The sequence below is a fragment of the Benincasa hispida genome, chromosome 10, assembly GCF_009727055.1.
Source record: "Benincasa hispida cultivar B227 chromosome 10, ASM972705v1, whole genome shotgun sequence".
NCBI classification, from domain to species: Eukaryota; Viridiplantae; Streptophyta; class Magnoliopsida; order Cucurbitales; family Cucurbitaceae; genus Benincasa; species Benincasa hispida.
The window spans coordinates 56,768,906-56,786,156 of NC_052358.1; the positions used below are offsets into that span (position 1 = coordinate 56,768,906).

At 32.2% G+C, this 17,251-nt stretch overlaps 1 protein-coding gene and 1 long non-coding RNA gene across 3 annotated transcripts; one reads left to right on the forward strand and one right to left on the reverse strand.

The window, feature by feature from the left end:
• Positions 1-242: 242 nt before the first annotated feature.
• Positions 243-2,273, reverse strand: LOC120088782 (protein JINGUBANG-like). The gene has a single exon (XM_039046221.1). It carries the CDS (start codon positions 2,089-2,091, stop codon positions 700-702), a length of 1,392 nt encoding a protein of 463 aa, XP_038902149.1. The 5' UTR covers positions 2,092-2,273; the 3' UTR covers positions 243-699.
• A 1,734-nt stretch (positions 2,274-4,007) lies between these two features.
• LOC120088783 lies at positions 4,008-8,911 on the forward strand. 2 transcript variants are annotated; one of them, XR_005485034.1, is made up of 6 exons: positions 4,008-4,291; positions 4,431-4,542; positions 5,503-5,565; positions 6,534-6,689; positions 7,224-7,302; positions 7,798-8,911. It is a non-coding gene; the product is annotated as an uncharacterized LOC120088783 (long non-coding RNA). The 2 variants fall into 2 exon arrangements; XR_005485035.1 differs by lacking the exon at positions 5,503-5,565.
• Positions 8,912-17,251: the final 8,340 nt, after the last annotated feature.

The following is a 17,251-nucleotide window of genomic DNA, read 5'->3' on the forward strand; positions in this document are numbered from 1 at the left end:
AAATTTAGCCATCTATCATAAAAACTAAATACTTTTTTACCATAAGGTATACAAAAAGGGAAAAAATGAAAAGAAAGAAAAACACACTATAGTTTAAACTAAATGTATATTTAAAACAATAAAATTCATGGAGAAATAATAGTCCAAGAAACCAACCACCAATATTTCACTCTCACCACGCTATTTATATATACATAAACAAATGTTTGTACAATTTTGTGATGCCATATTTTCTTAGTACATTAATTCTATTTCATCTAACAAGTAAATGAGTTTTAACACAAAGAATATATCCCAAAAAATATATCCCATAGGAAAATCCACTACAATTTCACAACTAGTCTCTTCCACTTTTTAACTTGTATTTAATAAATATCTACTATTAAGAAATTATCTAATAGGTCCTTATACTTTTAATTCATAATTGATTTCAAATTCTCAATTTTGCAAAAATTTTGAAATTTCTGACGATTAAGATTCTAAACATGTCGGATGCATATTAAAGATGTTTTTTTAAAGAGAAATAAAATTAAAGATTTGAGTATTTATAGAACATCTCTAATATTTAAAGAAAGTAGGGACCTATTAGATTTTTTTTGTCAAACTTTTAGAGATTAATTAGACAAGATTTTAAAAGTTTAAGGGATTAATAGTAAAAGTTAACCATGAATTTTAGGAAATGAACTTTTTAATTTTTTGTTACTGTTCTCGAATAACGAAACTGGGAGCATTTACCAAGAGGCCGGCGGTTGGGGAGGAATCCGTCAAGAAAGACGGCGGACTTTGCACGACCGCCGGCGGCTGTTCCGACACCCTCCACATCTTGACTGACTTATCCAAACTCCCACTATACACAATCCACCGCCGCTCACTTTCGCCGGCTTCACTGTCCTTTTCAGCGGCCAAGCATTTCACCGGACCGGTGTGACCCGTCAACACCGACAAGCAAGAATGTTCCGACGCCGTTCTCTGCCAGACGCAAATCCCCATATCAGCAGAGCCACTTAACAACAAACGGCCGGCGGTAGCCAAACAGAGAATTGCAAGCTTATGGCCCCTCAAAGCGCCGCCGTGGGATAACGATTTCTCCCTCTCCCAAAAATTAACCACCCCATCGGAGGAGCCACAGTAAACAAAAGTAGCGTCGTCGTTAACAGCAAGAGCAGTAACAGCACATTCTTGTTTAACCAAAGTCTGCGAGAAGAAATGCTTTGTCCCTTTCCCCTGTAGCTCCCTCCGCCACACTTTGACGCTGCCGTCTGCCGATCCAGTGTAAACCAATCCATCAATACTTGAAACCAGAGTGTTAACAGCATCATCATGAGCCTGAATCGACTCCAAACATTTCGAATCGGAGACCCTCCAGACCTTAAAAGTTTTATCCCAGGAAGCAGAGTATAGAAACGATTGATCCTCACTTAAACTCAGAGACGAAATTGCATCGAAATGTTTAATCCAGAGATTCCTCCGCCGTCTCCCCTCCACATAATTACTGGGTTTCATCGAACATTTGATGTAATCGCTTAATGTGGGGAGAGTCCCAACTCTTTTGTGAACACTCGGGTCGCGACTCGAGACCTTCCAGACCCGGACCTTACCGTCCTGATGGCCGGTGAAGATCTTCCCCCCGCCGATTACAATGGATTTAACCAAACCACTATTGGATTTGAATCCGGAGAATTCCTTGTGATTCTTCCAAACACGGATGTTCTTACTGTCGGATCCGGTATAGAGAAGGTCCCCTGAGGCGGCGAGAGAGTAAATGTGGCCCTCTTCGCGGACGAGGGAGCCCATAAGGATATTGGGGAGGAAGGAAGAGCCATCGGTGGCAGAGGGTAGGGGATCGGAGTTCAAATGGGAGGACCATGGGGATTTGGTGAAAGGGGAAGTGGAGGCGGGTTCGAAGAAGGAGGGGTCGGGATCGGGGTCGGTGTCCATTAAAGGGAGGAAGGTGTTGGCGGCGCCGGAGGAAATGTGGGAGTCGTCGAAGGGGGATTTGTTTAGTTTGTTGAAAGCTCCGGCTTTGGTGTTGTTGTTGTTGTGATCGGAGAAAACTCGGTGGCCTCTGGATGAGCCTCCGCCGCCTACCATTGTGGGATTATCATAGAAAGAAAAAGAGAGAGAGAAAGAGAAAGAGAAAGAGGGATTTTAGCAGTGTTGTGAGGAGGAGAAATTGGAGCTTGGAACGTGGAAACCAGAATTCTTAACATAGAAACTGCGCCAACTAACAATGTCAAGGACAAGAGCCTGGACTTTAGGGAAGGAAAGGACAATCCTCCACCTTCCCTTTTCATTCTTTCTAACTCTTTTTTTTCCTTTTAAAATTATAATTTTCCAAAACTTGTGGATTAACTTCTATAACTATTTTTATAATTCTATCTAATTTCTGCCATGTACTGATTAACATCTTCCTAACTTAATTTAAAAGAAATAGTACAAATTATATCATTGTTTCACTTAAACTTCTAAATTATTATAAGTGAATCAATTCAAACCGTTTATTACGATTATACTTAAACTTCTAAAGTCTAATATCACAATTTTTGAAATGAAAGAAGAAAATCATGTTCATATCTACCCAATCCGTAAATAACCCATCAATAAGTAACTACACACTTAATAGAGAGTATAAGGTAGGGGACTATATGTACCTTAGGAATATATTTCGAGTGTGAGACATTTGATGATTGTTGAAGAACCCAAAAGAGATGAAGAAACAACGACATAATACGGGGATTGAAATGAATAAAAAAGATTGAAGAGTTCAACCATGTAAATATGGTTGAATTAGGCAAAGGTGGAGCTCAAGATTGAAAAAAATCACAAGGGTTTAGTGGGAATTGGGTTTCAAGTTGAGTTAGTTTGGTAGAAAAATAAAAGAATTTGAAATTGTTTCATTCAATATTTGAAGGTAGATTGAACCATTTTTCTTTGTTAAATTCAACAAGCACATTAGCGGTTGATACCTATAATTTAGGTTGAAAAATTAAACAGATTAGAGTTTAAGGATAGAAATATTTATATTACTTCATATAATTACTTAAATGTAGTTATAGGTGTAATTCGTTCAAAATTACTAGATCTAATAGTAGAGATTGTTCGTCATAGTCTCTACGAACATTTTAGTTGTTGATACTTATGATTAGTTTGAAAATTCAAATAGATAGGAGCCTCTTTTTTTTTTTTTATACATAGGAGGTGGAAGGATTCGAACCACAAATTACCTCTTATGATTGCTAATACTTATCCTATGCCAATTAAGCTATGCTCATGTTGACAAATGGATTAGAGCTTTAGGGTATATATATACATATTCATTTGTTATAATTACTTTTTGACATAGTTGCAGATGTAACTACGCCTATACATAAATACTAGAATTTACCCAAGACATTATTTTTATCAATTGGTTCATTAGAAAACTACCACCTTCTATCCGAGAGATTATTGTTTTTCATAAGTCTTTATGCACATTTTAGTCTTTGAAAACTTTGGGTTAGGCTGAAAAACTAAATGGATTAGACTAGTTCATATACTTTAGGTAATTACGAATATATACAAATACTATAAGTTATATAGAATATTACTATTATTATTATTAGTATTATTTATCAGTTTGTATATTTGAAAAATGAAAACTACCCTCCCAATCCAAAAGGATGTATCTATGCACATCTTAACCATATATAAAAAAAATCTGTTAAAGAAAAAAAAACCATATTTCACTACAAGAAATTTGACCTTTGATATAGGTTGAAAAAACTAAATACAGATGTATAATATCGATTTCTTAAAAAAAAAAAAAAAATGAATCTTTAATGTCAATTTTAAACCGACATTATAGCCTTGTCTTTAATGTCCATTTAAAACCGACATTAAAGATCCGTCCTAAATTTTTTAATTTCAACTCACTTTTCTTTTTGTATACCCACTCTTGCTCTTACACAATTCCCACTTCTTTCTCTCTCAACTTTCACCATCTTCTCCTTTCTCTCTCAACCTTCACCCTTCTTCTTCTTTCTCTCTCAACCTTCACGCTTTTTCTTTCTCAACTTTCACCATCTTTTCCTTTCTCTCTCAATCTTCACCATTTTCTCATTTCTCTCTCAACCACGTCGTCCATCCACTCCTTTCTCTCTCAACCATGTCGTTGCCACTCAACGTTCGTCAAATCTGATTGTTGACCATTGTCCAACCCATCCGGTTCATCTAGATTTGATCAATGGTAATCGTCGTCGTCTAGATCCAAGTTCGTTCCATCCATCCAGATCTGAGTTCGTTCCATCAAGATGTGAGTTTTGGTGCGATGTGTAGGTTGTTTATGTAGCTTACACAACATTTTTCTCCTATTTAGTGAGTTTCAACATTTACCCAGTATATGTCGGTGTTGGATTTGAGTTACCCATTGCTTAACGACTCCAAATATGCAGGTACCTATTTTTATGCTTGGGCCTTTGAAGAAAGGTCATCCTTGGAAAGTTGAAGAAGAGTCTGAAAAATCCCAAAGAAAAACTGTTTTCTTTGAGATTTAATGATTTTAAGGTGATCCACTTCTTTGTTCTTCTAGATCTTGCTTCGATTTTTTCGGTTTCTTAGTCTCAGTTAGTCTAACCTCATTTATTTCTCTTTTTGATCTATAATTTATTTTCCTTTTCTACTCGCTTTAATACCTTTCTATGCTTGTGCTTAGAAATTATGATTTTTTTTTTCTATTGTTTCCATAATTATGAAGTCTTTGGCAGCTAAAACGTATGGCTCTTCAGTTTATAGCTTCAAATTCTTTAGTAACATTTAAGAGTTTTCAAATTTTAGTTTATTTCTGTAGTTCTTTTGTTTTGGGTTGAAGGGGGTGTTTCCAGTTTTTTTATTTGAAATTTTCTTTTGCTTCCAATAATTAGATTTTGATTAAAGCTTAATGGAGTATAGAGCTTAGTGGATCTCACCATTTCCTATTGAGGTTCTTTATGAAAGATTATCAACAATAATAAATATATATACTAATTTAGTCTCCATATGTTAGGTCTCGTTCTATTTTAAGTTCCCATGTTATCCAACGTTCAAATTTAGTTTTGTTACATTCAATAGATCTTAAAATTAATTAATCTTTATTATTAATTTGAAAATAATTTTTAGGTTAAATTGGTCACTTAGTCTGTGTATTTAGAATCTTGTTATATTGAGTTCTATAATTTTAAATGTCCAAAATTAGTCATCATATTTTAATTAATTTTAAAATAAGTCCATACCATAGGTTATGATTAAATAACAACATAATAATGGATCTAGTACATTGTAAAACTATTTGCATATATAACATAATTTTTAACTTCATGAGAGTATATAACTAATTAAGGTACCTCACATGCTCATTTAAAATTAGTCCATATCATTAATTGAGGTAGCTATTGATCTATCACTAATACTGAAGGTTGACTATTACTGATAATTTAGTTTGCTCATTTAATATTTGACTATTATAGTTTGGCTTTATTGTCAAAGTAGCTTGATGAACGAGTAATCCTATTGAAACATCCGACTTTAGGAGTTCTGGAGTTCATCTTAAAGGTTTGTATTATTTCATTACGAGTGAAAACCTTTTTCTTGAACAAAAGAATAATTGGACATTTATTCAAAAACTTTTGTTCAAGTTTACATTTCATGGATGTCTGGTAACAACATACATTCCCTTTTAAGTTTATACAGAACTTGACAACAAACTCTGATATTTTCTACAATTTTAAGGGTTTTTTGGGTAAGTTTTAGCAGGTTAAAGACTAATTTTTTTTTTTTTTTCGAACTAGCTTAAAGTCCTTTAGATTTGTCTTTAATACTTGGAAGCTTGTATTTGTAGTTTCAAAATAGATTTGGAACCGTTCGAACACTTTTTAGCAAGTGCCCAAGCTTCTTTTCATGAGTTTTAGGTTGAAGGAATCCATGTAAAGCTATCCCAATTAAATTTAGATGTTGTAAATTAGCTTTTAAATCTTGGATATGTTCTGTTTGTAGTCTAGGCTTGATTCAAAGTGTTTGGATTGATGATTGTATTGTGTTTATTAACCGCAAGCAACTTGGTATAAGTGATTTCCTTTCTGGCATTTACACTTGCACGTGATCTATTTTCATCTTAAACTTGTTTAATTAGTGTGATTGGTCTAGTTGCCTAAGAAATCTAAAATAGAAAAATAACTCCAATGCTGAATTTATTATTTGAATTCTTTATTAGTTTAAGATGGTTAGTTTTGATATGTTTGTCGAATCTGATTAAGTAGTTGGTTTGAGTATTTGTGTTCTGAAAACTTTAGTCGTTTAGCTGAGAGACGATTATTGTTTGAACATTGTTGGAAGTGCATTTCTTTGAACATGTGTTAAAGTTAAAATTTTTTGTTTTGTTATATAATGTTGTCATGTTGCAAAACTTCTTTTAAATCATAAGAGTTAGTAAAGTTAGTTACATGTTAAGATATGGTAATGTTCCCTAGATATGGTAATGGTTTTTTAAGTCTTTCTCATTCATTTCAGTTGTTTTATGCTAGATATGGGGCATACAACTACTATTTTGGGCTGATATGACGCTTAGGATGATCAATTCATTGAGATTATGTCGATTGAACAAATGGGCATAGTTACATTGGAAAATAACTCAAAATAGCAGCATTAATATGAAAAACAGCATAGGATTGTCGGTTAAGGTAAGTATTTTCTACATCCTTTCCACAATGTAATTTTTTTTTTTTATAAAGATATGTCTTTGAGTATTTTGATTTGATCATTGATTAAAAGTGTGTTTTGGATGTTTGAAAGTATGTTTTAGATCATTTGTAATTGATTGAACTCATATGTCTTTGAGTGTTGTAAGTTTTTAGTTGATTTTGTTAATTGTCGACTTGAGAAATTTCTTTATATGGGTTTGAAAGTTCTCTATTATATTACCACCTTACAATTATGTGCACAAATACAAGGTAGAAGGAAAGTAGAGTAGGAGAAGAGGAAAAGGAGGAAAGAGGAAAAGATGAGAGAAGTTTACATTGGCTACAATCCTTCAATTTAATGTGCCTTTATATGTTACAACGTAAGCACACATTAGAAGGAAAAAGGTTTTTACGCTAGAATTAGAAAAGTAGATTTTGCTAATTTGTTATTTGGTTTTCATGCTAAAATAATATGTATTGAGATTGTCTTACAATTATGTCTTATTCACGATCTTTACTCTTACTCTTTTCTAGAATCGAAGCATAAGCATTCTCCAAGGACTGGAATTTGTGACGTAGGGTCTAACCCTTTTTGCACAATCTTTTTATTTTGGTGAGTTTTAGTTGTTAAAAACTCTTTCTAGACCCTTTTAGATTAGATTTAGGTTCTGTAAATTAGTCATTAACTCATGGACATGCTTTAATTATAGTTTAGATTTGGTTCGAGGTGTATGAATTGAGGTTTGAAATTGTTTTGGGTAAGATTACCCATTCTGAATACTTCTTGAGTCTCTGAATTAGGTTTCGAACTAAGTTCTAAGTTGGAACTTTGGTTTTCTTACTTCAAGAGCCCTTTGATTATTTTAATCTTAGGAGTCATTAACTCAAAAACTCTTTTCTCTTTTGTTTAATCTTTGGCTTTAACACTAGTAAATAAATAAAATATTTTGAAGTAAATCCGTGTGTGACAGGATGAAAGCCATTGGTTTAGGCTTTGTAGCTATATTTTTTAGTTACTAAAATGTTGATACATTTTCTTCTTATAGTTAGTACAACCCTCTACAATTTTTCGTGTAATGTTTAATGTCTTGGAGTGTTCTGTTTGCAGGTTAAGCTTGTAAAATGCCTTGTTAAGAATATACTTATTGATATTTTCTTCAATCAATTGGGAGAGCTTTGCAATTTGCATATTGTGCTTCCTTGAGAAGGTATTCTTTTTTAGTAAAGTACATGTATACGTTTAAATTAAGTTATATATTTTTTTAGTAAAATACCTAGTAAAGGATATGTTTGTTTGATTCTCCAAACCCTTCTTTTTTAATAAAATGCCTAGTAAAAGATAGTTATTGATATGTTTGTATAACTATCCTTTTGAGATTTCCTGTTTTATGTTCTGTAGGTGGTTGGGGTAATTCATTTGTTTCTCTTGGAATTATTCTCATGACTGAAAGCTTTTGAAACGGGATTTTATGGCTGTTACAGTTAGGTTTCCTAGTAAATTGTTTGGGATGTTTTGTATTTTTTTCTATCTGATTGTTTTGTATGTTTTGTAATCCTATAAGATATATTTTTTTAATGTATTTTCTATTAGTTATATTATTTATGTCAAATTTGATTAGGTAGTTGGTTTGAGTATTAGTGTTCTGAAAACTCTAGTAGTTATGTTGAGAGAAGATTGTTGTTTGAATATTGTTGGAAGTTCATTTCTTTAAACAAGTGTTAAAGTAAAATCTTTTGTATTGTTGTGGTAGTGCTGTCATGTTGCCGAAATTTTTCTAAAATATAAGAGTTATAAAGTTAGTTGTAGGTTAATATATGATAATATTCCTTAGTTTAGCATTGAAATTTGGGATCATTACAATGACTATTGTGTAGCTATGGTAGTAGTTTATGGGTTGAGTTCATTTCTTTCGTTATTTATAAATTACTTATATTAACGCAACTTATATTTGTTTGTTTATACACTCTGTGTTTGACATTGCTCACATGAGTACATGGAGGTTCTGGATAGAGGGCATAACAAACTCATCCATAGAATAGAGAAAAGAATAGCAAGTTTTGCATTCATTCCTTTTGGTAAGTTTGTATAAATATAGTTTCCATACTTCATGTAATTTCTTTTAGTATGATTCATTTATTTTTAAATTATTCTTGATTTTATATACTTAAACAAGCATATCTTCTTTGCAATTTTTTTGGGATAATAATGACACTCCAAAGTAGACAACTAACTCTCTCAATCTTTAGTTAATTTTTTGTATTTGTTGAAAGTTAATTTGTATATACAAAAGCAATTAATATTTTATTTTGAGATTTTTTTGATACATAAGCAACCAACTATTGCTTTGTAAGTATAGATTTTGTTATTCTCTTTGGGAGCTAACTATTATTCGTACATTGTGAGCAAGACTTAGATTTAAATTTTGTGTTTGTTGAGATCTTAATATATAAAAACAATTCTTGTTTGTGGATAAACTATTATAATGTCGTTTTTAACTTTTTTACTGACACTAAAAATGGATTGGACAATGCAATTAAAAAAAGGACAATAATTGAAAAAAAGGGACAATAATTATGGGCTTTAATGTTGGTTTAAAACTAACATTAAAAAGCTTTAATGTCGGTTGACAACCGACATTGAAGATCGTGTTACAAAAGGTCTTTAATATTGGTTCTAAACTGACATTGAAGATGGTGTACAATATCGGTTTAAAACCGACATTAAAGACAACCGCCATTAAAGACTTTTATAACACGATCTTCAATGTCGGTTGTCAACCAACATTTAAGTCTTTTAATGTCAGTTTTAAACCGACATTAAGATTCAAAATTCTTGAAGTGTATACAGAAATGAAGATAAAAAAATTAATTTGAATATTACGTAGCGTTATTTAATTTGAATTAATGTTCTATTACGATTTAATATTGTTTGTTATATATTTGTTTTTTACATTTTCAAAATTTTTATTTGAGTTTGGAAGATCTCCCTCAAATTTAATTAAGAAAAATATGTGGCCATTTTTTGAATTGGACTATCTAAATTTGGTTATTATTCTTGCTGACCCTAATATAAACCTCCTAATTTTATATTTCAATTTACATATATGTATTGGAAAGTTGATTAGCCATATAGGGTCTAATTCACAACTACTTGTATTAAATTCAAGAACTTCCATATTTTTTTTAGCAAAAACAATTTCAATTTAATCGATCTGTGCCTTTTATCTATAATAATAATAATAAAAATAAAAATAACTTTCTATATATATATATATATAATTGAACTCCTTATAAAAGTTTAATATAAATCGAACCTTGGTGACTATCATTTTTTTCTTTTTGAGATTAAATGAAAAAAAAAACATCAATAAAATAACATGATAGTGTAAATAAAATAAGGGGCTGTAACAAGGTTGTAAAAAATAAAAAATAAAAAAATAAAAAAAATAATTAGGCCCATAGTCTAAATATATGGATTTTACAGAAATGTCAAAATAAGATGCCCAACCCAATTGAAAATAATCAAATGACTAAAATACCCTCACAGTTAAAAATATACAATTGTATTTGATTGTTGTCTAATTACTATTTAATTACCATCTGATTGTCAATGATATTGATTGTTATCTGATTATTGTTTGATTAGTATATGATACTACTTGTCAATGATACTAATTGCTATCTGATTGTTGTTTGATTACTATCTAATAATGATTGACAATGATAACGATGGCTATTTGTTTAGTGTTTGATGATGATTATCATTGATATTTATTTGCTATTTGACAATGATTAATATTTAATACTAATGGTTATCTTATATTTGATATGAAGTTGTTTGTAATTGTCACGCAATAACAATATTTTCAAACGATTTCACATCATTTTTAGTATCGAAAGTACTATCTGATTGTTATTTGATACGAATTGATAATGATACTGATTGCTATTTGATTCTTTTTGATATTGGTTATTATATAATGCTAAAGATATCGATTGCTATCGAAATGTTGTTTGATTACTATCTGATACTTATTTCCAATATATCTATGGTTGATACTGATTCTTAATAATGTTCAGTGTCATTTGATAATGATTGTGTTTTTATAGTGATTGTTATTTTATTGTTATCTTATATTGATGGTTAATGATGCTAATTTGATATCGGATTGTTATTTGATTGACAATGGTTGATGTTGAATAAAAAGATTTGCAAAAGAAAATAAATCAAATATATTTTTGTTTTAAATTTTAAAGAAAATATGGGAAAATATAAAGGGAAAACACATTAATAACAACACTAACAAAGTAATAAAAAAAAAAAAAGTAAATGGTAGGACCCACCCTTTACCACTTTACCATTTTACCAATTTCACAAATTTTCTTCTCCTTCGTTTTTCCTTCAACCTCTGCACTTCCTTTTCTTCTCTTCTATTTCTATTTCTTTTCTTCTTCTTCTAAAACTTCTCATTCTACTATCCTTTCGCTATTATCATCGTTGTCGAAAATCTGTGCTTCATCAAAGATTCAACTGATAGCATAAATTCTTAATATCTATATTGAATAGATAAATCCTAGGATCATTCATGCCAAATTGTCAAGAATAACTATATACCGGATTCCATTGAGAAACTAATGATAGCTTCAAGATGATGATAGATTTCTATGGTCTTCCTCAACCAAAACTCCGAATGCCCTTATTGGGATCTCTCTCTAGATGAGATTCAAGAAACACTGAGTGCTTATTGTTTTGGTATCTTGGGGACCATAGCCTAAGGTCTCTTTATATACTAGTTCAATTAGGGTTCCCAATAAACCCTAATTAACTAGGAATGAGCTTCTACCCATTAAGTCCATACTCAATAAGGAATCTAGGGTCTTAATTAATTAGATCACATAATAGGGCCCAATCTAATAAAATAACCCAATGTGATAAATTATTAATCCATATACATAACCCATACTTTAATTAAACATATTATTATTTAAATATGTCTAACAATCTCCCACTTGGGCTATGTCTATGTACCTAATATAATTAAATCACATAAACCTTAAGGCGCATAAACAGGTTATTTCAATAATAGAATTCCCTTTTAGTTCAATCTGGTCCATTTCTATTATTAGCACGGAACTTCAAGGCTGGCTTTCGTCACTAACCCTCTGTAACTAAACTTCCTTGATACACCAATTCTAATACATTCAATGACATAAGATTCAAGTATGGATGGAAGCATAGAAACTACATGCAAAGTGATATCAGATCAGCCTGTTTCTCAATTGGTGCCAAATTTCCCTAATGAGATCATCTAAAACTTGTAAATGGCCCCTTAAATAACGCAAAATGGGCCCCAATGATAAAGCAAGTTCAGATATAAAACGATAAACCATGCAAATTTATTCTATAACTAGAAGAATAAACAAAATAAATGTCAAAGAATAACCCCAAATAACAAACTCCACTAAACATGGTGAACAACCCATGTGAGCACAGCTCATTGAAAAACTTAGTGTAAAAGCCTTAGTCAAATGATCTGCCCATACGATTTGTTCTCATGTGTTTATATCGAAATTTGACCAATATCTGAACTCTTTCTTAACAACCGAAACTTCACGTCTACATGCTTTGACTTGTATTGCTTCTGTTGTTGTTGGAATATGCATTCAACAGCCAACTTATTGTCATATAAATAATTTTAGTGGTCTTTCTATCCACCACATCTGCAGCCCAGTGACCAAAATTTCGCACCATATCCATGATTGGATCCTCATAACATCTATAAACTTCGCAGCCATGGTAGAAGAAGCCATAAGTATTTTGTTTAACGATCTTTTCCAGGATACAGCTCCTGCCAGCCAACATGAAGATATAGCTTGAAGTGGATCGCAAAGTGTCTTGACATCCAGTCAAATCAGAATCAGAATACCAATGATCTCCAAAACTTCTGATCTCTGATAAGTGAGCATATAATTTTTTGTTCTCTTGTAAATATCTCATAACCCGTTTGGCTGTTTTCCAATGATCCATCCCCCTCCCCGATTACTCAAATATCTGCCTAACACTCCAACTAAAAACGTAATATCTGGACGGCTAACATACTTGGGCATACATTAGACTTCCAATGACCGATGCATAGGGAACTTTCTACATCTCCTTAGTCTCGAGTGTGGTCTTGAGGCATTGACCTAAATGAAATTTATCACCTTTAGCGATCGGGTATCTCCTGGCGCACAATCTTTCATGCAAATCTACTCAAGATCTTTTCAATGTAGTTCTTTTTGTGACAATCTCAAAATACCTTGAGAATGATCTCACAGTATTTCAATTCCTAATACAAAAGAAGCATCAACAATCCTCATCTCAAAATTTCTTTTGAGAAATATCTCTTAGTGTCATGCAAAACCTATATCATTACTAGCTATGAGTATATCATCGACATATAACACCAGAAAGATTGATTTACTCCCATTGAACTTGTGATATACACAATCTTCCACAATGTGCACCTCAAAACAAAATGAGGTTACACTTTATGGAATTGTGATACCATTGACAAGAGGCCTTGTGAGACCGTAGATGATGTTATTTAATTGCAACCATAGACTTTGAATTTACAGACACAAAATTTTCTGTTTGCACTATATAAATCGTCTCATCAATGTTCCCATTGAAAACGCGGTTTTACATCCATTTGGTGTAGCTCTAAATCAAAGTGAGCTACTAGTGCCATGATACCCTAAAAGAGTCTTTCGATGAAACCGAGAGAAAGTCTCTTTGTTAATCAATGTCTTCCTTTTGAGTAAAACCCTTGCAACAAGACGAGCCTTATATCTTTTCAATATTGCCATGTGAATCCCTTTTGGTTTTAAATATCCATTTACAACCTATGGGTTTCACTCCTGATGGCATTCGACAAGTTCCCAAACGTCATTGTCTTTCATGGATTTTATTTCCCTCTCCATATACTTATCCACTTTTGAGAGTTAGAACTTTGTAAAGCTTGTTGGAAGTTGATTGGATCATCTTCCATTACGCCTACATCATTCTTGAAAAAACACAATATAATATCATCTGGAATTGCACTCTTCTCTCTCTAGTAGTATCTTCTTAATGGCATTACTTGAGGTTGTTGAGTTTTGAAATTCAGGTTCAACAACGGAGATTTCATTGTTGTCTTGTTCTATTATTGTTCAACAATGAAGTCAGAATTAAGCCTGAATATCATTTATAATCACATGAGGAAAAGAAACCAATTCCTCTTCAAAGACAACTTCCTTAATATTATCTTCCCCCCAAACTCAACATCCTCAGGAATCTAGCATTTCTGTCTCAAACAATGATCTAGAAGTGGGATCATAAAAACTTGAAACCCGAGAGTGCTCAGAATACCCAACAAATATAGCAGCTAATAGTTCTTGAGTCCAATTTTCTTTCATTAGGCCTATAAGGCCTAGCCTCAACTGGACAACCCCAGATGTGAAGATGCCTAATACTAGGCTAGGTTTTCCTTAATACTTCCACACAAACGTGAAGTTACTTAATAAAGGAATCAGAATTCCATCTGACACAAGTCTCTGAATTCTCTGTTTAGAGATGTGACCTAAACGCTTGTGCCATAACATAGCAAGAATTCTCATTTAATTTATGCTTTGTATCACATGAATTAGATAACAGGATCTTGTTAAATGAAGCAAAAGAATCAAGCATATATAGATTATCAATTAAAGAACCGGTACAATAAGCTTAGAATCTTGAAAAAGACTAACTTTATTATTTCCAAAAGAACAAGAAAAACCAAATTTGTCCAAACTGGAAATAGAAACTAAATTCCGTCTAAATGACGGTACAACAAAAGTCTCATTCAGATCCAAATAACAACCAGTTTTTAAAAGTAGTCTAAAATTTCCAATAGCTTCAACTGGAACTTCTTTGCCATTGCCCACATAGATGAATCTTTTAAGCATCACTTGGCAGCGCTCACAGGCAACCCTGCATTGATATACTTATGTGAGTAGTAGCACAGAACTACCCACCAAGTATCTGTAGGTACGGACTAAATTAACTTCAGAACAAACCAAAGTAAGAAGTTTACCTTCTTTACACGCCATTTGGCATATTTGGGACAATCTTTCTGGAAGTGACCTTTCCTTTTGTAGAAAAACAAGGATTTTCAGTAGCTTGTTTCTTGTTTCTATTCTGCTGAGATGTCCTTCTGCAGCATCCACAGTTTTCCTTTTCTTCTTATCACGAGAGCATGTGCCAAATGATACTTTCTGTCCTTTCTCTCTTAATCCATCTTCTTCTTGCACAATTGTGAGATAACTCATTAATACTCTCATTTATCCTTTTGAGTATTATAACTTATCTTAAATAGAGTGAATTGTGCAGGAAGAGAGATAAGTACCAGATGCACGAGTAAATTTTCATTTATCTCGATATCAAGTGCCTTTAATTTACCTGCGAGATTGGAACATTTCCATAATGTACTCCCTTATGTTTCCATTGCCTTATACCTCATAGAAGTTAAAGAAGTCAAAAGACTACTCTTTCCCTTTCTCATTTTTAGCAAAATATTTCTCAATTTGAGCAAGAAACTTATTGACATTTTCACTTTCTGTGAAGAGCCCCGAAAGACTCCGGAATGGAGTGCCTAAGATCATCAGACACATGCGAGTTGACGGTTCCCACTTCTCTATATTAGCCGTATTTGGTTGTTCCTCAGTAGAAGTAGGTTTATCGGTCCTTAATGCAAGGTCCAAATCCATACACCCGAGAAGTATCTCTAAGCTTTCCTTCCATTTGAAGTTCGATCCATTCAACTTAGGGATTGAACTCAAATTTCCAGATATTTAGTAGACAACTGAAACAAATAACAACAAAAACATATGTCACAATTAAAATATAACAAATAATTTCACATATGTGGTGGGCCCCTTTAACAAGATACCTAAACAACATTGATGTCCAGCCTTTGGCAAAAACACCAACGTTAAATGGTACTCTCAATGTAGTAATCAAAGTACTAACAATTAACTCTGTCAAAAAATAGCCTTTTTTTGGACAGACTATTTTTCACATAAGCAATCTTATAATTGTCACATACTCATACCACATGCATACTCACAATTTGGCCAAATAATTATCTTCCTTTGAGCCGATAATCATCGACATAAATTCACGAATATGCACATCTTATATTTTAGAATTAAATTAATCTAGATAACAGAGGCTACTTTGGTAACATATTATTTTTGATCAATTCAATCGAAAATATAAGACACAATAAATAATAATAATATTATTATAATAAAATAAAGGAGAAAGAACACCAAATAGTCTTTACCAATATTCACTTAATAATTGCATACACATAATACAATCAAAAGCAACATAAACATGTGAATTATCGCTAAATATCATCAATCAAATTTAAATTTAGTCTACAACACGATCAATTACTTTTGAATCCACGACATGATTAATCAAATTTAACTCAAATTCATAATATGATTAATCAAATTTAACTTAAATTCACAATATGGGTAATCAAATTTATAACCTAAATTTACAAGTAATTGATCAATTTTAAGCTTAAATACAGACCAAAATTCTCAATTAAAATTGAGATTTAAAAAGAAGATTATCAATTAAAAAAAAACTTGATTTTAACCCATGAGAGTCATCTGTTAAGGAAAAAAAAAACCAAAACTAAAACATTATGAATTCAAGCCAACAGTGTGTCGCTTGCATCCTCGAATGGGTACGGCCAATTCCTTCACGTCGGCGACCCAATTCCCTCACGCCGACAAGACGGATTCCATTGGGAAAAACGGCAAGAAAATAATCAAAATCCTATGGCCAACAAAAATTGTAATGTCGAAGACCTTCGACTCTATGAACGAATTGCTTTCTTACCTATTACCGGCATGAAGTGAGGGTTTTGGCTTCCCTATTTTTTTTTAATTCTTTAATCAACTATAAAGAAATCAAAATTGAATCACAATATCATTACGAAGATATACAACAATTTAACATGAAATTCATGCTCTGATACCACTTGATAGCATAAATTCTTAATATCTATATTGAATAGATAAACTCTGGGATCATTCATCACAAATTGTCAAGAATAATTACATACAATGATAGCTTCAAGATGATGATAGATAACTATGGTCTTCCTCAACCAAAAACATCATAGATAACTATGTCTTCCTCAACCAAAAATGCCCTTATTGCGATCTCTCGATGGGATTCAAGAAATACTGGACCATAGCCTAAGATCTCTTTATATACTAGTTCAATTAGGTTACCATTAAACTCTAATTAAATGTACTTCTATCCATTAAGTCCATATTCAATAAGGAATCTATGGTCTTAATTAATTAGATCAGGCCAATCTATGGCTCGGCTACTTTTTTTCTGCTGGTGAAGAGAAGAGAAGTTTGCCACTGAAATCGAAAGTCGAATGCAATCAGTGAAGAATTCTTGCGAGGAGGAAGGGAACAGAAAGTATAAAAAAGTGGGAGAAGAAAACGAAGAATACTAAATTAGTTAGTTA